Source organism: Ovis canadensis, chromosome 8, assembly GCF_042477335.2.
Source record: "Ovis canadensis isolate MfBH-ARS-UI-01 breed Bighorn chromosome 8, ARS-UI_OviCan_v2, whole genome shotgun sequence".
NCBI lineage: Eukaryota > Metazoa > Chordata > Mammalia > Artiodactyla > Bovidae > Ovis > Ovis canadensis.
In genome coordinates this window covers 68,833,158-68,858,777 of record NC_091252.1, presented here as the reverse complement: position 1 = coordinate 68,858,777, position 25,620 = coordinate 68,833,158, and the positions used below count along the sequence as shown (strand labels likewise).

Below are 25,620 nucleotides of genomic sequence, written 5' to 3'. Positions count from 1 at the left end.
GTAATGAGGGCATAGGAGTAGAAGCTCAGAGCATGGCGGCTCAGAACATAGAATCTGGAGCTAAATGGCTTAGATACAAATGCCCAAGGTCATCATTTACTAGAAGTGTAACCTTAGGCAAGTTATTAGCTTCTCAGTTGATCAGTTTTTTCATTTATAAAATAAGGATAATAATACTTCTGACTTCATTTTTTTTGCACATAACCATTTTATGACTTAATACATGTAAACCAAACCACTTACATATACTGTTTGCTGCTTGCTACCATTATAAGGATGGTTGCATTAAAGTAACATGTCTTGCACATCTTAATCTATTCTCTGTGAGTCAGAGAAGATACTTGTGGGTGTGTCTGGAGTATCCATCATGTTTTAGGATGCACACATCTGGATGCCTACTGATTAAAAGTTGTAAGCCAAGGGCTGTGACTCAAATTCTAAGAAAACTGGTAGGAAGATAGATGTACAGTAGGCTTTCTGAAGTTATAGTCAGTTCAGAAATTACAAGTGACTGTGATGAGAGAATTTGAGAAAGAACTTCAGAATATTCCCAAATTTCTGGACATACACAGGGTAATGAGCAAGAAACTAGGAGAGAAGGAGAGATGGAAGAAGGAAGATTAAAAAAAAAAAACAGAAAACTGACCGAGTACTCTGACAAAACTAAAATCTTGGAGTCCTGGCTAAAGACACTAAAAAGGAAGGGGTTTCAAAAGGAGAACTACCCCCTGATAAGTCTATAATTTCTAAAAAGTGGAACATTTTCCCACAGATAGGGGGAAAACTGATTATGGAACATTAGCTCTGAAATCTAAAAAAACCAAAGCAGGATACTACGTCATGAGCCACATATGGAGGGTCTGAAGCACAGACCGTCAGAGAGGGTCACCAGACTCACAGATCTGGGGTGGATTATTGTTATTCAAGCTTAGGGTAATGTGGACTTCTTTTTTCCCATTATGAGAAATGTCAATCTCTTACAAGATGGAATATACAAAGACAATCCCAATGTGCTCCCATGGAAACCAGGTCATTTGCTTAGCATCCTGGAATGCTGATGCAATTATGCGAGAAAAAGAGCGAGGGAAAAAATGAGTGCTATTGTTGCATTTAATCAAATAATCACAAAATTCTAACTTGATAATGTGGTGAATTATATTAACTGATTAGATGGGGAAACAGTGGAAACAGTGTCAGTGTTTATTTTGGGGGGCTCCAAAATCACTGCAGATGGTGATTGCACCCATAAAATTAAAAGACGCTTACTCCTTGGAAGGAAAGTTATGACCAGCCTAGATAGCATATTAAAAAGCAGAGATATTATTTTGCCAACAAAGGTCCATCTAGTTGAGGTTATGGTTTTTCCAGTGGTCATGTAAGGATGTGAGAGTTGAACTGTGAGGAAAGCTGAGCGCCAAAGAATTGATGCTTTGAACTGTGGTGTTGGAGAAGACTCTTGAGAGTCCCTTGGACCACAAGGAGATCCAACCAGTCCATCCTAAAGGAGATCAGCCCTGGGTGTTCTTTGGAAGGACTGATGCTAAAGCTGAAACTCCAATACTTTGGCCACCTCATGGGAAGAGTTGACTCATTGGAAAAGACTCTGATGCTGGGAGGGATTTGGGGCAGGAGGAGAAGGGGACGACAGAGAATGAGATAGCTGGATGGCATCACCAACTCGATGGACATGAGTTTGAGTAAACTTCGGAAGTTGGTGATGGACAGGAAGTCCCGGCGTGCTGCGATTCATGGGGTCTCAAAGAGTCAAACACTACTGAGCGACTGAACTAAACTGAACTTAGGTGTTTCCTGGGGGTTTTGTCATTAACTCCTCAGACATTCCTGAGGGGGTAGGGGTAGTAAAGGTAACTAATAATAACAAATCACATATATCTTCACTAACTTTGGCAATAAGAAATAAATACAATATCCAGTCCAGGTAAAAAATTTTTTTCACGAATTACAAGGCAAGAAATTTATTGTGGCGAAAGCAAATTTGCCACAGATTTGCTTAAATTCTTATTGGATATGGAAAGCTGTTTTCAACTATATTCTAAAGAATAAAAATAAAACAGTAATTATTAATAGTAGTATTTATTGCGGAGAAGGCACACCACTCCAGTACTCTTGCCTGGAAAATCCCATGGATGGAGGAGCCTGGTGGGCTGCAGTCCATGGGGTTACTATGAGTCGACACGCTTGAGTGACTTTGCTTTAACTTTTCAGTTTCATGCATTGGAGTAGGAAATGGCAATCCATTCCAGTGTTCTTGCCTGGTTAATCCCAGGGACGGGGGAGCCTGGTGGGCTGCCGTCTATAGGGTTGCACAGAGTTGGACATGACTGAAGCGACTTAGCAGCAGCAGCAGCAGCAGTATTTATTGAGAACTTAACTTGCATATAATATTATTTTATATGTTCTGAGCTTAAAATAGATATACGACAGGGCATTATGATAATATCTGATAACTGTAACATGGGTATTTAGTTAAGAGGCTGTTCTCTCTCTTCAGAAGATAGAAAACAGCTCTATTTTATGTGATTGAAAAGGGCAGAACATCTCCAGGTGTTTACATGCTATTAACAGCAGCATCATTAATAGCAGTTCATCCATCCCTGCAGCTGTGCAGCTCTGCTACGAGCACCTGAACGGATCCTGTTTGAAAACCCCCTACTCACCCACATCCCGCGTGATTCTGTACATGGTGTTTGGCTTTGGGCTGTCCTAGCCGTGTTTGGAAACCTCCTGGTGATGACTGCCATCCTTCATTTCAAGCAGCTGCATTCTCTAGCCAACTTCTTGATTGCCTCTCTGGCCTGCGTGGACTTTCTGGTGGGAGTGACCGTGATGTCCTTCAGCATGGTCAGGTCCGTGGAGAGCTGCTGGTACTTTGGAGCCAGATTTTGTGCCCTTCACAGTTCCTGTGATGTGGCATTTTGTTACTCTTCTCTCTTCTACTTGTGCTTCATCTCCATCAACAGGGACATTGCTGTTACTGACCCCCTGGTCTGTCCCACCGAGTTCACGGTGTCTGTGTCAGGGGTATGCATCAGCATCTCCTGGATCCTGCCCCTTGTATGCAGTGGAGCTGTGTTCTTCACAGGGGTTCATGAGAACAGGATAAAGGAATCAGTAAGTGCCCTCAGCTGCACTGGAAGTTGTCAGCTTGTTATAAATCAATTTTGGATTTTGACAGAGTTTCTATTATATTTTGTACCTACTTTTGTTATGATAATTCTGTATAGTAATATATTTCTTGTGACTAGAAAACAGACTATAAAGATTGAACATATTCCTAGCAAAGTAGAAGGATTATTAGGCATACATAAAACCAGAGTGACAGAGAGAGAAAAGCTGCCAAAACTCCAAGTATAGCATTTTTCATCTCATAGTTACCGTATATGATTGATTCATTTATTGATTTTTTGGGGGTGATTTATAACACCTTCCTTGGTGGCTCAGATGGTAAAGCGTCTACCTACAATGTGGGAGACATGGGCTCAATCCCTGGATCGGGAAGATCTGGAGAAGGAAATGGCAACCCACTCCAGTATTCTTGCCTGGAAAATCCCATGGACGGAGAAGCCTGGTAGGCTACAGTTCATGGGGTCGCAAAGAGTGGGACACGACTGAGTGACTTCACTCACTTCATATGTTTATGAGCTATTTTGCTGGTTTGTTTATTATAGTTCTGCTCTAAATCCTTTGATTTATGCTTTATTTTACTTTTTGGTTTAGGAGAGCAATAAAATTATTATAACAGGCCAAGTGTTAACAGACAGCTCATCAACCATAAACTTATTTTTCAAAGAGAGCTAATTTTCAAACCAATGAATTTAATGATTTATTTGGAATTTCTCAGTAACTGTGGCATGCAGTACATTCCATAAAAGTGTTCCGTTCAGCTGGGGAGGAGAAACGATACTTCAGTTTCAGCAGCATCACCTTCATGCTCTTACTTTTTTGATGAGTGAACATTTTTAATCATTTGACAGAAATATATTCAATAAAAATGTTTGACACAAATTGATATTTTCTAGTTTCCTCAAATCTGCATGCTTCCTTGCTTTGTTGTTAATGATTTTCCTTTTCTGGGCCTCTCTTTCAGGCTGACCTTTCCTTCACTTTCAAAAGTTTCTTAGTTCCATGTCCCATGAAATTCTTTTTTTCCCTGTCTTTTTTTTTTGAATTCAGTTAACTTCGTTCTCATTTTCAGAGGCTTGTATCTTGGAGAAAGGTCTTTTGGTCCTTGAGTTAAGTCAGGGACCTTAACAGGTCCCTGAGTCATATGCATCAGCCATTTCGGACTCAGGGCTGGACTTATGTAATTTGGGGATTTCTGTAAATGTGGGAATAGCCATGAACAGGTGGTGTTATTTCCGCAACAGTAATTGTCTTTTTATGATTATTTTTCTCATCCCATCAAATGTGTTATTTTACCTTCCAGTTATGACAAGGCAATTTTTTTCTATAAACACTATCCAAAGTTTGTCCACTATTTTCTTTTTAACTTTTTTTAATATTGGAATACAGCCAATGTATTAACAACATTGTATTAACAGTGTTGTGACAGTTCCAGGTTCACAGCAAAGTAACTTAGTCATACATATACATGTATTCATTCACCCCTGAAGTTCCCTCCCATCCAGGGTGCCATATAACATTGAGCAGAGTTCTCTGCACTATACAATATGTTCTTATTGGTTATCCATTTAAAATAGAGCAATGTGTACGTGTCGACCTCAAAAGATGTTTGCTTCTTTCACTTTAATGAAAATACATTTTGTGTGCATGCTGGGGTCCAGCCCTGGTGGTTCCAGGGTAATTCAAAGGGGAGACAGCGTGGTGTCTTAGAATTATTTAATTAGAAATATAAGAGAGATTAGGAAAAATAGTATAGTAGGAAAATTTAGTGGAGAAAAGAGGCTGAATAACTTAGTTTACGCAGAGAACTAATAAAACCTCAGGACAAGAGGTTTGCACCATCTACGTTAGGCCACCAGCACCCTCTTGAATAGTGGAGGGTGCCCCGCCTTAGGCTCTCTCTCCTGTGGGTCTTAGAAGCCAGGGCAAGTAAGCAGACTTGGCGAGCCTCCGCTTTCCAGATGGGAATTCAGCCTGAAAAGGAGAGGGAGGGAGAGGGAAAAAGAGAGAGATTTGACACGGGGGAAACCAGTCTTCCCAGTGACTGGCCCATCTTCTATTGTCCCGAAAGGCCTTTTATACTTTTGATTGTACATAGAGATCAATGGATAATACAAAATTATGCAGCGTCAGCAGCCCTGACTCTTATCGAGACCAGGCTTTCTCTCTGCATACCTAGTGGTATACACAAGTCTTAGGTGATTTACATCATCTTCTGGCCACAGGGCCAATTAACATTTTACAGCCCTTTTCTGATAAGGGTCTGTCAACCAGAAAACCTTAAAAGTGTTGTTCTTCCCAAAGTATGGTACCACTCTCAGAAAGCACTAAATAAAGTTACATTCTTACATAGCAAGGATACAACAATTTATAACAATGAAAGAAGTACAGTAATTTATAACAAAGAGAAAATTCATTAACTTAAAAGTCTAGTATTGCTAACATCAAAACTACTATATTCCTTTTTCTATATCCCAATTACATTGATTAATATCCTTCAGGTGCCTAAAAGATAAAGAATATGGAGGCCTGGCAGCAAACATTAACTCAACAATGGAACCCTTCAAGCTAATTCTTAGCTCTAAAAGGCTCTATATCTTTAAGATGTTTTAAGCTTCATGCCTCTCACGGCTGGGGGGCTGTAAACAATTCACAAGTTGTAAAAGTCCGGGCAGACCGGTCAGGTAAGTTAGAAAGCCGTCAAAGGGGTTTAAACAGAGACATTCTTTTTATACGCAGGAAACTGTTAACTGGAGCTCTGAATTAACTCTTTCCAGAGAAAGGTGGTCGGGGATAGCCCCTGTTATGTAAGAAGAGTATAGTATAGCAGACAGTAAACAGACACATTTTGGTTTTGGGATAGATGCTCAGGCAGAGGACCCCTTGAGATCTGACTCGCCTTGCCCATCAGGTCTCTCCACATGACCTTGTCATGGGTGGGATCTCCCGTGCTGGCTCCCGGCAGTGCATATTCCTAGTATATATTTTTCTTACCTAATGAAAATAAACTGTAACAGTGTTGGTATATTTTAGGGGTTTTGTTGTTTAGTCTCTAAGTCGTGTCCAACTCTTTTGCGACCCCATAGACTGTAGCCTGACTGACTCCTCTATCAGTGGAATTTTCCAGGCAAGAATTCTGGAGCAGATTGCCATTTCCTTCTCTAGGGGACCTTGCTGAACCGGGGATCAAACTCACGCCCCCTCCTTGGCAGGTAGATTCTTTATCACTGAGCCACCTGGGAAGTCCAATATTTTGGGGACTACATCTTGTGATTAAAACATCTCAGGACTTATTATATCTTACTGCATTAAAGTAGTTTAATATTGTTTCACAGCATGTCTTTAAAGCTTCCAGGGTGGATCAGTGGTAAAGAATCCACCTGCCAAAGCAGGAGACTCAAGAGACGTGACTTTCATCCTTGGGTTGGGAAGATCCCCCACAGAAGGAAATGGCAACCCCCTCCAGTATTCTTGCCTGGAAAATCCTATGGACAGAGGAGCCTGGCAGGCTACGGTCCATGAGATTGCAAATAACTGGACATGACTGAGCAGAGCATGTCTTTAAGATTCTTCAACTCTTCCTTCACTAAAGATTATGTGCCGCATGGTGGGTCTTTATTAATACATTAAGCCTGATCCTGCTTTACTCAACTTCCACACTGATATCACACACTTGAGATCCATTCTCATATATATTCCTTGGGTTTCTGTCCATATAGATGGGCAGAATCCTACACGCTTCAGTTTGGAGATACATGTCTTCATGAGTCTCACTTTGTACCGTTCCCTTTGGGTCCTGCTAGGACTGGGTCCTGATGATAGGTGAGGAGATGAGGACAGGTGTGAGGGGATGCCCCGAGGAGGGTCCAGGTGTGTTCTTACAGCAACTACCTCAGAGGAGGACATTGCAGCTCCTTCAGAGAAAGGAAGACTGAATGCATCAGGCAGTGGGGGAAGGGCTGCTGCTTCTGCCAGAGAAGACTTGACAGAATTAGAGGTTGGAGGTAACCAGTTTCATTAGGACCTGCCTTTATGTCACCATCCTAGTTTCAAGAATCCCTTTCCTTGCTAATCAATGCCAGACTTTTAGTGAAAGAGGCTCTAGAAATTTGAGAATTCTGTTTGCCTTGTAATTCAGGGCCCTACAGATTTCAGCTTGGAGTTTGGTTTTCAGAAACTCAGTTCTGTGACTCTAGGATATTAAGAGTTCTTTCAGAGCTTTTATCAAAGCTTTGGAGTCTCTTATATGAACATTATGCTGGCACTTTAAAGCCTATAAGCTCATTCCCTCCCCCCTCCAAAGTTCTTTAGAGCAGTTAAAAGAAACTAATCAACACAAGATACTGCTTATTTTTACCAAAATGTTTAATGCAGCAAGAACCTTTGGCCACTCAGAGCCCTTTCTTCTGTAGGCACTCGATTACAGGTGTCTACAGATACTGAAGTGAAGTGAAGTGAAGCGAAGTCGCTCAGTCGTGTCCAACTCTTTGCAACCCCATGGACTGTAGCCCACCAAGCTCCTTGGTCCATGGGATTTTCCAGGCATGAATACTGGAGTGGGCACTAGTGTGGATAAATGTTTTTCCGTATTTGACCTGATTCTATTCTCTTGATACTTGTTTCCAGTTGTTCTCATATTTTGTTTCTCTATTGTTTCTTTCAGTTTTTTTTATTTTTTAATTTTGCTAAAATAATACTTTTAGTTTTGTTTTTTTCCCTCTTTTGGCTTCTTAACCATGGAAAGACAAAATATGCATTTGGCTAGGTAGGCTCAATATTATTAAGATGTACAATCCTTCAATGTTAGGAAACTATAGCAATTTAAAATTTAGACGCTTTGCAGCTATTTGCAAAGCATCTAAATTCATAAATCATTGTTGTGGTTATTGTTGTTCAGTCGCTAAGTCTCGTCCAACTCTTTGCAACCCCATGGACGACAGCACACCAGGCTTCCCTGTCCTTCACCATCTCCTGGAGTTTGCTCAAACCCATGACCCATGAAGTCAGTTGATGCCATCCAACCATATCATCCTCTGTCACCCCCTCTCATCCTGCCCTCAATCTTTTCCAGCATTAGGGTCTTTTCCAATGAGTCGGAAAACCAGACATGATGTAATTAAATGGGGAAATCCCGATCAAATATTCCAGTGCCCCTCTTCATAACTGTTTTAAAGACTCAATTTTATAACAATGAACACTGCTGGGTTTTGTTTTGTTTTTTGTTTTGCTTTTTTGACAAGGTAGTTTTAAAAGTTTTATAAAAATAAAGACATAAGATGGCCAAAACAGTTTTGGAAAAGACAAAAAAGTAAAAGGTTTACACAACTTGGCTTTAAGACTTAAGGTAAAGTTTCAGTCAAGACAAAAGGGTATTGACCTAAATATAGAAATAGAGATCAACAGAATAGAAGAGAATCCAGAAATAAATCCACACACATATGGTTGATTGATTTTTGACATGAACAAACATCATTCACTGGAGAAATATAGTCATTTCAAGAAATTCTGCTGGAATTACTGAATATCCTTATACTACTACTCATTCTCCTAATAAATCTCAGACCCCTCCTAACAACATATTTAAAATTAATATGATGTGAGTCATAAAACACTAGCAGTAAAATTATAAATATTCTAGAAGAAGCATAGAAGAAAATAGTTGTGACTGCGTTAGACAACTTTCTTAGACAAGGAAAAAAAAAACAATAGCTATTAGAAAAATAGTAAGTTGGACTTCATTAAAAATAAAACCTTTTATTCTTTAAAAGACATTCTCACAAAACTATTCAGGAAACTAAAGTCAAATATTCAGTCATATTCAGAAGATATATGCCAAAAGAACTCATACCCAGTAAACTCAATAATAAGAAATTTTAGAACTCAAGTAAAAATGGGCAAAATTTTTAATGGACATGTCACCAAAAGTGGATACATTAATGGCCAGTAATAACATGAACAGGTTCTCAATACCACCATTCATTAAATTAAAAACATGAGATGTGACTATACACCATCTAGAATGGTTAAATTTAAAAACATGCCAACAGCAAATGTTGAAGAAGACTTGAAGCATTTAGAACACTCATAAATTGCTGGTGGGAGTATAAAATGCTACAGTTACTTTAGAAGATAGTTTGTATTTTCTTGTACAGTTAAACGTATATTTTCCATTAGGGCCAGCAATTTACCCAAAAGAAATGAAACACATGTCTATACAGACAATTATATATGAGTGTTCTTAGCAACACCTAATAACAGCCCTAATGTGAACAAGAGTCCAAATGAATATCAAAATATATATGAATGTAATAACTGTGGTATGTTCCTACAATAGATCGCTCCTTAGCAAATAATTGGAAATGCATGCCTAACATACCAAATAAATGGATGACTATTGTACAGACACTGAACTGAGGTGTTGGAAACAGTCTATTCTATACCTTGATTGCAGGGGGACTTACATGGGTGGATACAGTTACCATAATTCCACAACCTGTTCACTTTAAAAGTGTGAAAATTTCAAATACAAACTACACCTCAGATTTAGAAAGCTGGTTTTGTAAAATGACCAGAAGTCACTTATCCGAAAAAAAATTTTTCAAGTCTAAGTTGAGTTCTGTTCTAGAGCTCTAAGAGAAGAATTTGTCAATGGTAAAATTCATAGTATAATATAGGAATATTCACATTCTGAAAATATATTTTTCATATTATTTCTTTAATATATTCCCAACAGTTCCCATTTAGAAAGAACAAAATTCCTCCCTCTCCAAAATAAAAACCTTAGCAGGAAGAGCTTTTAAGGTGTGCTTACTCTTCCTTCATGTATTTCTATGAGGAAATATTTTGGATTCTCCACGTTCAGTTTTCCAAATAAGAATTATTAAAACTAAACCTAAAACAGTCTAAATTTTAATATAATTCTGTATTTAATCTCTTTACCCAAACTAGAACTGTAAGAGCTTAAGAACTTCTTCGAAAGACTTCTAGTGACAAATGGGAATCAACAATCAGTGGTCCTTACAAAATGAAAATTGAGTCACCCATACTTAGTAAGAATAAACAATACGGCTTTCAAACCTTGAGTGAGTTTTTAAGGAGACTATTCCCATTTCTATTTCATGAAAAGGTCAAATGTCATCAGAAAATTAGTAGGGCATAAAATTATTTTTAGCATAAACACAATCATGGTTTAAAATTTCCTTTCTTTCTACACCTTCCACTATGGGGATACAATCTTAAGTGTTTTGGGTATTGGAATCATGTGGCTCCTCTCCTGAGGGGATAGAGTGTTTGGGGCATTATCCTTGCTCTGATAAATTAGGAAAAGGGTCCTATAAAGTGTAGCATTTGAACAAGCATCATATAACAGCTTCTTGAAGACCAGCACTTCTCAGACATGAAGGACCAGGTAATGCAAAGGAATACATTTTTTTAATTTAAATAATTTAATGATTTAAGTTAACTGTTAATGCATTTGTAAGTGAATTATTTTACAAGATATGAATCACCTTCTAAACATGAAAGTAAGGATTTGGGGACTTCCCTAGTGGTCCAGTGGTTAAAAATCTGCCTTGCAAGGGAGGCAATATGGGTTTGATCCCTGGTGGGAGAACTAAGATCCCACATGCTGCAGGGCAGCTAAACCCACACACTGCAAGTACTGAGTCCACAAGCCACAACTAGGGAGTCCATGCCATGCAACAAAAGATTCCACATGGTGCAACTAAGATGCGATACAGAAAATAAATAATTTTTTAAAAATAAAATAAAGATTGGCACTTACAAAGAAATGGAGACAGAATATGCTGGCAATTACTAACATATTGTATTTATCTTTTTTTTTTTTAAGGACTTTGAAAGCTGGCATGACATCCTGGGCCACAGAGGGTGACAGGTTTCCAGGTATCAAATCAGAGAATCATGAGCAGTGCGTCTCCTGCTGCAGCTGTGCAGCTCTGCTACGAGCACCTGAACGGATCCTGTGTGAAAACCCCCTACTCACCAGCTCCCCGCCTCATCCTGTACACAGTGTTCAGCTTTGGAGCTGTGCTGGCTGTATTTGGAAACCTCTTGGTAATGATTTCCATTCTCCACTTCAAGCAGCTGCATTCTCCAGCCAATTTCTTGATCACCTCCCTGGCCTGTGCAGACTTCTTGGTGGGAGTGACTGTGATGCCCTTCAGCACAGTGAGGTCCGTGGAGAGCTGCTGGTACTTTGGGGAGAGTTACTGTCAACTCCACTCTTGTTTTAATGGGTCATTCTGTTATGCTTCCATCTACCACTTGTGCTTTATCTCTCTGGACAGGTACATTGCCGTCACTGACCCCCTGGTCTATCCAACCAGGTTCACTGTGTTTGTTTCTGCCATGTGTATTGTCTTCTCTTGGCTCTTTCCCATTATTTATACTTTTTCCCTTCTTGGCACAGGAGCGAATGCAGCTGGGCTGGAGGATCTAGTAAGTGCTCTCACCTGTGTGGGAGGCTGTCAAATTGCAGTGAATCAGAGTTGGGTATTGGTGAATTTTCTATTATTTTTCATCCCCACCCTTGTGATGATAGTTCTTTACTCCAAGATTTTCCTCATTGCTAAACAGCAGGCTAGAAAAATTGAGAATCTGAGCAGTAAGACTGGGCGATGCTCAGACAGCTACCAAGACAGAGTGGCCAGGAGGGAGAGAAAGGCAGCAAGAACCCTGGGCGTCGCAGTACTGGCGTTTCTCATCTCCTGGCTGCCTTACTTCCTGGATTCCATCATTGATGCCTTCCTAGGTTTCATCACTCCCACATATGTTTATGAAATACTGGTTTGGATTGCTTATTATAACTCAGCTATGAACCCCTTGATTTATGCTTTCTTTTATCCTTGGTTTCGAAAAGCCATCAAACTCATTATCACTGGCAAAGTCTTGAGAGAGAATTCCTCAACAATAAATTTGTTTTCTGAATAGGTTTGGTCTTAGTTTGGGAAAACTGCAAATAGACTTACATTGGACAGATAATGAGAAGAAAAAAGTTGATTGTAAAAGTCCAATTTTTGTAATGTAAAATAACTAAATTGTAGTTCAACCGTGACCCAAATGCTTAAATTTAAGTTCATAATTCTTTGGTAAATATAACATCAAAACCTATTTGTAATGGGGACAGCACAGCTTTGGAACCAGAAATGCCTGGATGGCAATACCCATCCTGCTGTTGAACACTTGGATGATGTTATGTGATCTTGGGTTGCTTGGCTCTTTCTGAAATTCATGGTATTTCTCTGGTTAATAACCTCTCCCTTGTAGTAGTCATGACCAAATTGACGAGAATACAAGTGAAGGACCTTTATATTTGTTAATATAAATCCTTCTTTTAATTACCTTATATTAGTTCAATCTCTGCCTAAATCTTCTGTTTCTTCCTTTGTATTATTTTTCTATTAAAATGTGAATACAACCACTTAATGACGTGGTGCCTCGTTGCTCAGGGAGGGCAAAGCAGTGGGTCTGCACTGTTAGGTGTTGAGATTTGTGATTCCCACATTGTGGTTTCAGAGTCAGGTAATACCAATCAAGTGGTCACTCTGTTAACTATAATACCAATTCAGTTATGTACAATGGGAAAGATAATTTGCATCATAGCATTTATTTATTCAGTGAGCTTCTTCCTTATTAGTAAGTCTGCTCATAAAATTATATTAGAGTTTAGAACCAGTTAGCAGATGTTTAAAGCAGGGTTTTAAGACTGTCATTCATTATGTTACTCTATTTTCAGATTAATTTATTCCGTATTCATTTAGTTGTGCAGTGTTCTAAAAGTAATTTACAGTGGATTTTGAGGACACACTTGAAAGCGTAGCTTAAAAGTGTGCACAAAAGAGGAAAGAAAACTGAAGTGAAGGACACAGAATGAAGCCAAGACAGAGGCTGTGAAACGCATTTTCTTATGTCCCACAAACTCAGTTCTAAGGCAAAAAAAAAAAAGAATTAGTTCTGCAATTAACAGTGGATAAATAAAGCCAATTATTCCAGAGAATTATTCTTGATACTAAGACTGGAGGGTTCAAATAGACATCAAGATTTTAAAATCAGATTATGATATCTTTGGGGCAGGAGAGAATATACATCAAAGTATTCTTGCTATATTTTAAAAATTTCTAGCTTGATGTAAATCAATATTATCTATTAGCACATTATTTCTGACTACCATTACACAAATACTTTGAATTGGTAAACATTTCTAGAAATAGTGTATTATTTCTAATTATACTGTTTCTGGAGAAGGAGATGGCAACCCACTCCAGTATTCTTGCCTAGGAAATGCCATGGACAGAGGACCCTGGCGGGCTCCATGGGGTCACAAAGGGTCGGAAACGACTTAGTGACTGAGCATACTGTTTCCATCTGATTTTACAGATAATGAAAGGCACCCTAGCCTGCATGGTATCAGTTTATACACATTTTTTTCAGTTCTAACACAGTGTAATGAATTTATTTTGATTCATGTGGTTTCAATATGGTAATTTTCCTATATAATCTTGTTTTGCAAGCTACTGATGGAATGCAATTTATGTTTCATGGCAGGAGAAGAAAATTTAAGCATAACATACTCCCTGCCCGTTTTGTTGTTCAGTCACATTGGCAGGCAGATTCTTTACCACTGAGCCATCTGGGAAGTCCACTTTATATATAGAAATTGTGTGTATGTCAATCTCAGTCTTCCAGTTTATCCTTCCACCACTTATACCCTGGTATTATAAGTTGTTTTCTGTGTCTGTAACTTTATAAAATACCACTTTTACTATTAAAACGACTAATGTATCAGGATGGTGGTTCTTAGAAACATAGAGTTCAGAAATAATAAAGATGGTGAAAAATTCAAGGAACCCACAGATAATTTCTGAGTGTTAACTTTGCCAACCAAGGACATCACAAAAAGCAACAAGAGCAGCAAGGACAATCATATATACTTTGCAATACTTTCATAAAAGAAAAGTGTGCTTTACTTTGGGAGGAATCTAGCTCCTCATTATGGAGATCTAGGGGTCCGTCCAGGTTTTACACAGAAAAAGCTTCAGGTCTCCCACCCCATTCTGCTTCTAGACCACAGCTAGACTTCTCTCTCTCCCTCTTTTGCTCTTTCTATACTTTTGGTGTGATATTTCTTTCTCATTAAGTTTCTCTATGCTAAAAAAAGGTCTGAAAACCCCAACTATAGTTTCATTCATTTTCTATTTTCTTTCTCTGAGTATATATTCTATTTGCTGTTATTGTTTTTAGTTGTAAGTCTTGTCTGACACTTTTACAACCCCATGCTCTATAGCCCACCAGGCTCCTCTGTCTAAGGGATTTCTCAGGTAAGAACCCTGGAGCGGGTTGCCATTTCTTTCTCCAGGGATCTTCCTATCCCAGGGATAGAACCCGCATCTCCTGCATTAGCAGGCAGATTCTTTTCCACTGAGCAACCAAGGAAGCCCATGTATTACATTAAAAGTCTACAATATTGCAACAGCATTTTGGGTTTATTCTGTTGGTAGGAACTTTACTGTCCCCACCTGCCTGTCTAGGTGGTCACTACTCTCTCACACAAAGGTCTTTCACCTTTGTAATACTTCTCACAATTTTTATTCATACATCCATTTATCTGCTTACTTGTTGAAGGTTTGTTCTCCTTTCAAGATTGAAAGTTTCATGAAGAAAGGGGTCATATCTGTTTGTTCACTTCTTTGTATCCAGCTCCTGGCACTCAATAAATATGTCTTGGATTAAAGAATTAATTGTTGAATAAATTTAAAATAATGGAGGGAGATAAAGTTATTTCTGTACCCCAAATGACAAGTGATACTTGTAATACTTGTGATCATATGATACTTCTTTTTTGCCTAGAATCATGGTTCTAAGTAAGGCAGATCCACTGATATATTGGGTTCAGACAGTAAAGAATCCATCTGCAATGAGGGAGACCTGGGTTCAGTCCCAGGGTTGGAAAGATCCCCTGGAGAAGGAAATGGCTACCCACTCCAGGATTCTGGCCTGGAGAATTCCATGGACAGAGGAGCCTGGCATGGACAGAGGAGTCCATGGGTTTCCCAAGAGTCAGACACGACTGCGCTCATTTCACTCATTCCCTCTCTGATACATTTGCCCCTCAGAGGACACTTCTCAGTGTCTGGAGATATTTTTGGCTTTCACAATTAAGGAGATTTTACTGGCATCTAGTAGCAAGGATGCTGCTAGATGTCCTTCGATATACAGGACAGATCCCACATCAAAACTTATCAGGGCTCAAATGTCAATAGTGCTGAAGCTGAGAAAGCCTGCTGCTGCTGCTGCTTCTGCTGCTAAGTCACTTCAGTCGTGGCTGACTCTGTGCGACCCCACCAGGCTCCGCTGTCCCTGGGATTTTCCAGGCAAGAGAACTGGAGTGAGTTACCATTGCCTTCTCCAATGCATGAAGGTGAAAACTGAAAGTGAAGTCACTCAGTCGTGTCCGACTCTTCGCAGCCCCATGGACTGCAGCCTACCAGGCTCTTCCATCCATGGGATTTCCAGGCAAGAGTATTGGAGTGGGTTGCCATTGCCTTCTCTGTGAGAAAGCATAGCCTACACCTTTGTTGATTTAAGTAACTGATTATTTTACAAAATCAAACTCTCAGAATACATTAGGAAGAAGCTAAGAGATCATTAAGAATATTTTGTGTATGTGTGATTAGGAGTCAAATGGCCAGATGAATTAATAATAATTCCTATGGCACAATTCAAAAGAACAAGTCCAGATATATCTTCAAAATCAGTGGCCCTACAGTGGCCAGAGTCTGGAATCTTGCTTGAAGAAGGCTGGATAATACTTTCTTTTGCTCTGCTCTGTCCCGATATTCCAAGGGTGGGAAATTACCAAGAAATGCATTGCTATGTTTAAGTTTTCTGTTCATTATTCCTTAGTTGACATTTTTTAACACAAGGGACAGAAAGTTCTATCACTTGGGTTCACAAATGACTGAATCACTCGGAAGGTTTATGTGTGGACTTCTCAAGTGGATGAGGAGACATTATAGATCCACTTCCAATGATGTCTTTTTTTTTTCAAGAGATTCATGTTCATTTTATTTTTTTTCCTTTTTTAAATCTATTATTATTATTATTACTTTACAATATTGTATTGGTTTTGCCACACATCAACATGAATCTGCCATGGGTTTACATGTGTTCCCAATCCCGATCGCCCCTCCCACCTCCGCCCCCCACATCATCCCTCTGGGCCATCCCAGTGCACCAGCCCCAAGCATCCTGCACCCTGCATCGAACCTAGACTGGCAATTCGTTTCTTATATGATATTATACATGTTTCAATGCCATTCTCCCAAATCATCCCACCCTCCCCCTCTCCCACAGAGTCTAAAAGACTGTTCTATACATCTGTGTCTCTTTTGCTGTCTCACATACAGGGTTATCGTTACCATCTTTCTAAATTCCATATATATGCGTTAGTATACTGTATTGGTGTTTTTCTTTCTGGCTTACGTCACTCTGTATAATAGGCTCCAGTTTCATTCACCTCATTAGAACTGATTCACATGTATTCTTTTTAATGATGTCTTGAGAAGGGAACACATCTTTTCTCTAAGAGCACTGACAGTCGAGTAGTTCAGAAATGTGGACATGTCTAAATACCCTGGTGGTTTTTTTTTAATGTTTTCCTGAAGTGTAATTCATCCAAGTCAAGTTGCGCACCCTGTATGCTACCTTTTCTGTTTGTTAGTAGCCAGCGCACAGGCAAAAATCAGTTCTTATTGGGAGAGAAAGGCTAAGCATCGACTCACAGTGCCTGTACCTTGTGATACCTCTGTAACAAAAATCCAATAAGACGATCACAGCAGGACTAAAAATAGGGGGAAAGTCCAAGTGTTAGGAGAAAAAAAATCTTGAGCTCAAGAAACATAATGGCCTAATTAAAACAGTTGTTTGTGCAGTAGCTTTCTTAACACTCACTACTGAAAATAAACTTCCAAGTTCACACCTTGCACTACAGGGATTCCATCTAGGGATTTTCCTATTGATGGCATTTATATATCTGGAAGGGCTATATGCTTTAGGCGGTAAGGCACATAAACCTAACAGGAGTTGATGCTATAATTACTTCCCATATCAGTGCCTGTTGCAAAGAGGAACTCTGAAGGTAAAAATTTTTTAAAGATATTTAAGACCAAAAGGGAATTTTATCAATCTAAGCTTTAGTTAGTTGAAATTCACTCCCAGTGACTTTGTCCAATGTAAATTTTTTGCATTTTATTCTGTTACTGAACTTATCTAAGATTTATAATAAAAAGGAAAATTGAAAAAACAATAGTACTAATGTCTGATAATTTCCTCAGGCATCCTACTGTATGTATGATTTCCTCCAGAAGCATTGAAAGTCCATGGAAATCAAGAAGGACAGAGTTCTTTGAGTGTAAAGGGCAGATCATGAGCAGCAACTCATCCCCCAGTGCAGCTGTGCAGCTCTGCTATGAGCACTTGAACGGATCTTGTGTGAAAACCCCCTACTCACCCACGTCCCGCGTGATTCTATACATGGTGTATGGCTTTGGGGCTGTCCTGGCCGTGTTTGGAAACCTCCTGGTGATGACTACCATCCTTCATTTCAAGCAGCTACACTCACCAACCAATTTTCTCATCGCCTCTCTGGCCTGTACAGACTTTCTAGTGGGAGTGACTGTGATGCCCTTCAGCATGGTCAGGTCCGTGGAGAGCTGCTGGTACTTTGGGCAAAGTTTCTGTGCTTTGCACACATGCTGTGATGTGGCATTTTGTTACTCTTCTCTCTTCCACCTGTCCTTCATCTCCATCGACAGGTACATTGCTGTTACTGACCCTCTGGTCTATCCCACCAAGTTCACGGTGTCTGTGTCGGGGCTATGCATCAGCATCTCCTGGATCCTGCCCATTACTTACAGTGGTGCCGTGTTCTACACGGGTGCCAATGAGAATGGGCTAGAGGAATTGTCTAGTGCCCTCAACTGTGTAGGAGGCTGTCAGACAGTTATAAATCAAAACTGGGTGTTGGTACATTTTCTATCCTTCTTTATACCTACTTTTGTTATGCTAATTCTCTATTGTAATATTTTCCTTGTGGCCAGACAACAGGCTAAAAAGATTGAAAATACCGGTAGTAAAAGAGAGTCATCATCAGACAGTTACAAATCCAGAGTAGCCAAGAGAGAGAGGAAAGCAGCTAAAACCCTGGGTATCACGGTCATAGCATTTATGATTTCATGGTTACCATACAGTATTGACTCATTAATCGATGCCTTCATGGGCTTCATAACCCCGGCCTATATTTATGAGATTTGCTGTTGGTGTACTTATTATAACTCAGCCATGAACCCCTTGATCTATGCTTTATTTTACCCTTGGTTTAGGAAAGCCATCAAAGTCATTGTGAGTGGGCTGGTTTTCAAGAACGGTTCTGCAAGCATGAATTTGTCCTCTGAACAAATGTAAGCCATTGGGTTGAAGAAGTTGAAGGTATCTTCACATTTTACACATGAATGAATTTTTAAAAATCAAGTAAGATTGTTACTTCAGAGAAAACAAATTGCTTTTCCAGTTTAATTGGATAAATCAATGTGTCAGTCTGTTAGGATGTGCATTTCCCTTTTGCTTCTTCAAAAATATTTATTTGACTAATAAATGTTAAACCCATTATTGTTGACTGCTATAGAATGCGCCATTGCCCGCTCCCTGCAGTCATTCCCCACCTTTTTTCTCTTATTCCTTTGACTCTTCCCTTTGTAACCTGTAAACATATCTGTTGCCTTTTATTTCTTTTTTTCCTTACAAACTGATCTACCCATTTGCAATTTATCAAAAATTTCTGTGATGAACTTTCTCCAGTTTGCTGCCTTTCTTGCTTTGATTATTTTCCCAGGGAATTTTTTTGGGGTGCAGTTAAAAGTATTATGTTTAAGTCTGCGTGGTGTCTGTGTCAGGAACTGGCTTCAGCATCTTCTACATCCTGCCCCTGGCATACAATGGTGCCAAGCTTACACAGATGTCAGAGATGATGGGATGGAGGGATTAGTAAGTGCTGTCTGCTTAATAAGTGATTTTCAACCTGTTTAAATCAGTTTTGGGTATTGATAGAATTTCTATTATTTTTCACACCTGGCTTTGTTAAGATGCTACTGTACAGAAATATTATTCTTATGGTTAGAAAGCAGACTAAAAAGATGGAAAATATTACTAGAAAATAAATTTGTTACCAGAGACTCACAAGATCAGAGTGGCTAAGAGACAGAGAAAAGCAGTTAAAAGCCTGGGCTTCACAATGTAGCACTTTTGGTCTCACGATTACTCGATGTACCTGATCCATTCATTGATTCTTCTTTAAGTTTTATCACACTTCATATGCTTATGAGATACTTTGTTGGTTCAGTTATTGCAAATTGCCCTAAATCATTTGATTTATGCTTCATTTATCATTGGTTTGGGAGAGCAATAAAACTTATTAAACTGGCAATATTAAAAGACATTTTATGAATTATAAAACTAACTTCTAAAGCCTAAATTTCAGATCGATGATTTGAAAAATTTTAAGTTGATCTGGTGATATATTGGAAATTTCTATAGTGATTATTGCATGAAATATAGACTTGAAAATGATCATTTTGTTGAGGAGGAGACATGGTACCTCGACTTTAGCAGCTTCACTTTTATACGTTTACATATTTTGAAAAGTGAACATCCTTTGAGCGTTTGATAGAGCCATGTTATTTAGTAGTGGTCGACACAGTGGTCATAATTCTAGTTTCCTCAAATCTTCACACCACCCTGCTCTGTCAGTTGTTATTTCTTCTTTCAAGCCTGGTGCTGTTTTACCTTTCCTACCACTGAACTTTTTCTTCATTTTCATGTTTCTTCCTCCTCTGTTCCCTGTTAATGTCAGGTTGTTCTGTGGACTCAGTTCGCATTTATCTTGAGCAAATTGATTCTTGGTGTCCAGTTTTCTAGAGCTCCTAAAGGTCTCTGAGACATATCCATCAGCCATTTCAGACTCAGGATGAGATTCATGTTTTATTTTCTTAAGAGATATTTTGTAAATGTAGGAATAACCATCAGCCAAAGCGAAGCCCAGTTTCTATCATAGTTGCATCCCTTTATGTAACCGTTTTCTCATTTTATGAAGTTTGTTGTTTTACCTTCCAACTCATGATAGAGAGCAATTGTTGGTTATCTTTCCTTCTATAGGTACTATTTGGAGCTTATACACTGTTCATGATAAAAAAAATACTACTATTATCTATGTTATTGGAAAAATATGTAATTTAGAAATATTGTATAAAACTTTTTGAAAAATTCTTAAGGATCTTGCTTGATGTATTTCACAAAATCAAAACTGATTTCTTCCAGATGTTAAAAAACCAGAAGAAAACACATATATATTTTTAACTTTATTGGTAGAATCATGACAAAAAATCCATATGGATTCAGGCACTTAATTTTTAAACCTCAAAAAAAAAGAACACCATGTTAAGGAAAAACAGACAAAGTTTTGGTAGCATGCATGATGAAGAATTAGTAGATTTAAAAATGTAAAAGCAATTTACACAATAGAAAGATGGAGACAAATGTCCCACTAAACAAATAAACAGGAAATTTTACAGAGGCATGGCTAATAAATACATTAAAAATGTCCAATGTACAAATAATTTTAAAAGTTAGTTAAAATGTAATAAAGTTTCATGTCTTGAATTGGAAGGACAGCATTGAAATGATCATTAATATCAATTAATTAGATTCTGAGAAGTTGAGCACACTGCTGAGAGTTGGGCATGTTCATATAGGAAAAACACAATTTAATACCTCTTCTCTTAGAGGAAAATTACAACATTTATATAAAATTTCAAGTCACATGTCACTTGACTCTGTAGTTCCATTTCTGCCAAGCAAGCCTAAGAAGATAGAGTCAGGCAAGGAAGGAAACATGACAAGGATATTCATTGTATATCTCAATTATAGATTGAAATAAACTAGGATTGATATGGTGTAGATTAAATCAATTATGTTCTACTTTTGAAATGGAACATTATAAAACCATTAAAAAGAACAAATGCCCTGTAACAATTAACAAGGTTAAGACAACCACAATATATTTTTTTCACTAAAATCCAAAGAAAACAGAAGCAAAAAAATCTGACCTAGATTATAAAACAATATATGGACTAGGTCCCCATATTACACTTTTACAAAATGTAATTTTATGTATAACAGACAGTGCCTGTGTTTGGGGAGGGGGATTTACTTTGTAATTTAGCTTTATCATTTTAATGTTTGTGATTAAAATACATAGGTTAAAATTGATATTAATAATACCACCTTTATTTTTATCTAAGCATCATCAGCTTTATCTGTGTGCTTGCTTGTTTTATTTGGGAAGGGAATATCTTTTGAGAATATATCTTTGGTATATTTTTGTCTTATCTAATGAAACTATGACATAGGTACATTAGTATATTTTAGTAACTGCACCTTATATAAAGTATCTAAGGAATTATATCTTAATATTTTTAAGTACTTTTATGGTTTTCTTTCAGCAGATCTTTAATATGCTCCAACTCTTCTTGTCTATATTAATTACCTGCTGTCTTTAGGAGCGATGGAAGCTACCAAGAGTCAAGGTTCAACATTCCACTTGTGCTTTATTTCTACTTTTCAGATCATTTTGAAAAGTGATAAACAAGCACAGTAGATGTGTTGAGTAGAGGCACATATTTTGAGAAGCAACTTCACCTCCCAGCGAGGCTGGAAGGAGCATTTCCCCTCTAGAAGGGGAATGTTGCCCAGTCTGCCCCTTGCTGTTTAGTCACTAAGTCTTGTCTTTTCTTTTGTGACCCCGTGGACAGAGGAGCCTGGTGGGCTACAGTACCTGGGATTTCCCAGGCAAGAATACTGGCGTGGATTACCATTTCTTTCTTCAAGGAATCTTCCTGACCCAGGGATCAACCCGCATTCCCTGCACTGGCAGGCGAATTCTTTGGTAAAGCGTCTGCCTGCAATGAGGAAGACCTGGGTTCAATCCCTGGGTCAGGAAGATCCCCTGGAGAAGGAAATGGCAACCCACTCCAGTACTCTCACCTGGAAAATTCCATGGACAGAGCCACCAGGAAAGATTATAAATCTGCCCCTTAGGGTAGGAAAATGCATTCCTCAGAAGACAGACCTCAAAGAACACCCACAGATACTAATGTGAGACCAAGCTCTCTGAAGATGGATGACACTGTGGGGATAAAGGTCACAATCCCTATATTTACTGAGGTATTTCTCTTGTACCTGGTGCAATGTGAAACTCTAAGTAGATATAAGAGTATTGCAGAAAAATAAATCCTCCCTAGCATCCCTGAGCAGGTGAAGCGAAGATTTGTATCTGTTCCTACCGGTATTTCATGTCCTCTCCCCTCCTACCCACTGACCTCTGCAGAAATCCAAACAGCTTGGCAAAAAGAGGCGGGTGTGGTCAGCTTGTGTGCAGGTCTCCTTGAGTTCATGCCAGTCCCCACACTGCGCCTGCACTGCAGCTGCTCTCAGCCTTACTTGAATGCGTCCAGCCCCCATCTCGAAGCCTCAAAACACACTCCCCTCTCGCCGGGGGAAACCCTTCTCTGTTTTTACTTTAAATATCTCCTTGACCCTCTGAACCTATCTTTATAGTTACCTGCTTGGTAAAATTGCCTGTGGCTACAGTTCCCTTGCTTCATTGTGCTGACCTCCACTGCACTCTGTGTATCCGAGCCGTCACCACATTGAGTTGTCATTACTTGTTCACATGTTGGCCTCTCACATGGAGTTAGAGAAGTAAGATAAAGTATAATGGATAAGCTTTGATTTATTCCAAAATCTTTTAAGTGGATAGACAGTCCATCAGGAGGAAAGAAAGATTTGGAGCAAACTGGAACACTCATAGCCTGCTGGCGGGAGTATAAAATGGTCCAGTTACTTTATTTATTTATTTTTTGCTCTTTTTCTTTTTTTAAAAATTTATTTTACTTTACAATACTGTATTGGTTTTGCCATGCATTAACATGAATCTGCCATGAGTGTACACGTGTTCCCAATCCTGAACCCCCCTCCCACCTCCCTCCCCATACCATCTCTCTGGGTCATCCCAGTGCACAATGGAATATTACTCAGCCATTAAAAAGAATACATTTGAATCAGTTCTAATGAGGTGAATGAAACTGTAGCCGATTATACAGAGTGAAGTAAGCCAGGTCCAGTTACTTTAAAAGATATTGTATACTTTCTTGCAGAGTTGAACCTACACTTCCCAATATGACAACCCCAAGCTGAACAGTCTGAATATTTATTAACTGGTCAGACATGACTGAGCAACTGGACAACAACAAAATATGGATAAAATAATTGCGGTATATTCAGACAACAGAATTACATTTAGCAATAACAAGGAACGAGCTGAAAATGTACTCAGACATGGATGAAACTCACAGACATTGACCTGACTGAAATAAGCCAGACACCAAAGAGGACAAACTTTGTGCTTTTTTCATAAAAGATTTTTAGGCCTTGAAAATTAATCTCTAGCCATAGAATGGAGATCAACGTTTTCCCTAGGAGAGGGAAAAGGAAATGTGGGGTGAGATTAACTATAAAAGGGCCTGAGGAGAACTGCCAGGGTGTTGCTTTCTACCTTGGTTGTGGTGGTGAATATAAGGGTGGATATATTTATCATGTCATCAGTCCGTGCATGCTAAAAATGTAAACTTTTCAAATTTATGTTATGCCTTAATATGAAAAAGCTGGTTTTTAAACATAGAAGTCATCCCTCAGAAAACACTTTTTTAAAAAAAATAATTCTATTTGTGCAGTCTTTGGCTGTGCTGCGTCTTCGTTGCTGCGCAGGCTTTTCTCCAGTTGCAGCCAGCAGGGGCTATTCTCTAGCTGCCGTGCACAGTCCCCTCATCACCGTGGCTTCTCTTGTTGCAGAGCACGTGGTGCGTGAGCTTCAGTAGCTGCAGCACATGGCCTCAGTGGTTGCAGCTTCCGGCCTCTAGAGCCCAGGCTCAGTAATCCTGGTGCTGGGACTCAGGTGCTCCATGGCCTATGGGATCTTCCCCGATCAGGGATCTAACCTGTGTCTCCTGCGCTGGTAGGCAAATTCTTTACCACGGAACCATTAGGGAAGCGGCAAAAAAACACTTTTGGAAAAACTAAGGTGAGATCTGTTCTAGAATGCTGAGGGGAAAAGGAAATTTGTAAATGGTATAATCCAGAGTATAACATAGGAATATCCACATTCCAAAAGTCCTTTCAATATTTTGTTTTTAAAGTATCTTGCATGCTGCTCCCACTGCAACGCCAGCAACAACAGGAGCAGAAACAACGTTTTCTTTGTACCTACACTCTCTTTGCTGTTCCCTGAGGCAAACGCCTTGTATTCTGCTACCCAACTTTCCCAGGTCAGAATTTTTCAAAGTAAACCTGAAGCATTCAAGTATTTAACATATGATTATTTAACTTCTTCTTTGAGCTTTTCAGTGTGTGCTGTGGTAAATCCAACTGCCGATACAGGAGCCATAAAACACACATATTAGATCCCTGGGTTGGGAAGATCCCCCGGTGAAGGAAATGGCAACCCACTCCAGTGTTCTTGCCTGGAAAATTCCATGGACAGAGGAGTTTGGTGGGCTATAACCCATGTGGTCACAAAGAGACACGACTGAGTGACTGAGCAACTGAGCCCACATATTTAATTTTTTTAACACAAATCAACACTGGTAGGGATAAAGAGTTTATTTGAAAGAGTTTTAGTGACATTCAACACAGAAATCATATACATAAAATGTTCTAAAAAAAAGTGAAAAGGCAGTATTTAATAATAGCAAATAATATGACATTCAAATTCCACTCAAAGGTTTTAAAGGATAGGCACTATTCTGTTCCATGCAAAGCTAAAGTGTCATCAGGAAATTAGTAGAGCACAAACTTATTTTAGCATAAACATAATTGTTATTTAATTTTTTTCTTTCTAAGCACCTTGAACTTATGGGGATTCAATCTTAAGGGCTTTGGGGATTGAAATTGTTTAGTTACATTCCTGGGGGGAGAGAGTGTTTGGGGCATTATCATTGCTCTGATAAATTAGGAAAATAATACGAATAAAATGTAGCATTCGAACATGTATCCTGTAAAAGCTTCTTGAAGACAACCTCTCCTTTAATATGAAAAACTAGGGAAGATTTTTTTAAATTTAAATCAACAGCATTTATGCAATGTTGTAAATTAACTGCTTATTCATTTGGAAATTATCATTTTACAAGATGAGGATATGAATCACTTTCTAAACATGCATCTTTAGAAAGACAGAATACACTGGCAAGTGCTGACATTGTATTTATCTTTTCTTTAAGGATATTTTGAAAACTGGAATGACATCCTGGACCACAGAGGGTGACAGGTTTCCAGGTACCAAATTGGAGAATC

General features: G+C 38.9%; 2 protein-coding genes and 1 pseudogene across 2 annotated transcripts; all 3 read left to right on the top strand.

Annotated features, from left to right (window-relative positions):
- The first annotated feature begins 32 nt into the window (after window positions 1-32).
- On the top strand, window positions 33-3,819 carry LOC138444645 (trace amine-associated receptor 6-like; annotated as a pseudogene).
- Window positions 3,820-6,994: 3,175 nt separating this feature from the next.
- Window positions 6,995-12,093, top strand: LOC138444644 (trace amine-associated receptor 7a-like). The gene is made up of 2 exons (XM_069597987.1): window positions 6,995-7,141; window positions 11,029-12,093. Exons 1-2 carry the CDS (start codon window positions 6,995-6,997, stop codon window positions 12,091-12,093), a joined length of 1,212 nt encoding a protein of 403 aa, XP_069454088.1.
- Window positions 12,094-17,580: 5,487 nt separating this feature from the next.
- LOC138445109 (trace amine-associated receptor 6-like) lies at window positions 17,581-18,624 on the top strand. The gene has a single exon (XM_069598908.1). The coding sequence runs from the start codon at window positions 17,587-17,589 to the stop codon at window positions 18,622-18,624; it is 1,038 nt and encodes a 345-aa protein (XP_069455009.1). The 5' UTR covers window positions 17,581-17,586.
- The last annotated feature ends 6,996 nt before the right edge of the window (window positions 18,625-25,620 follow it).

Coding starts and splice junctions, on each gene's coding strand:
- LOC138444644 (XM_069597987.1), top strand. CDS start 6,995: ATGCCCCGAGGAGGGTCCAGGTGTGTTCTTACAGCAACTACCTCAGAG. Junction 7,142..11,028: donor AAGACTTGACAGAATTAGAG/GTTGGAGGTAAC, acceptor CCTGGGCCACAG/AGGGTGACAGGTTTCCAGGT.
- LOC138445109 (XM_069598908.1), top strand. CDS start 17,587: ATGAGCAGCAACTCATCCCCCAGTGCAGCTGTGCAGCTCTGCTATGAG.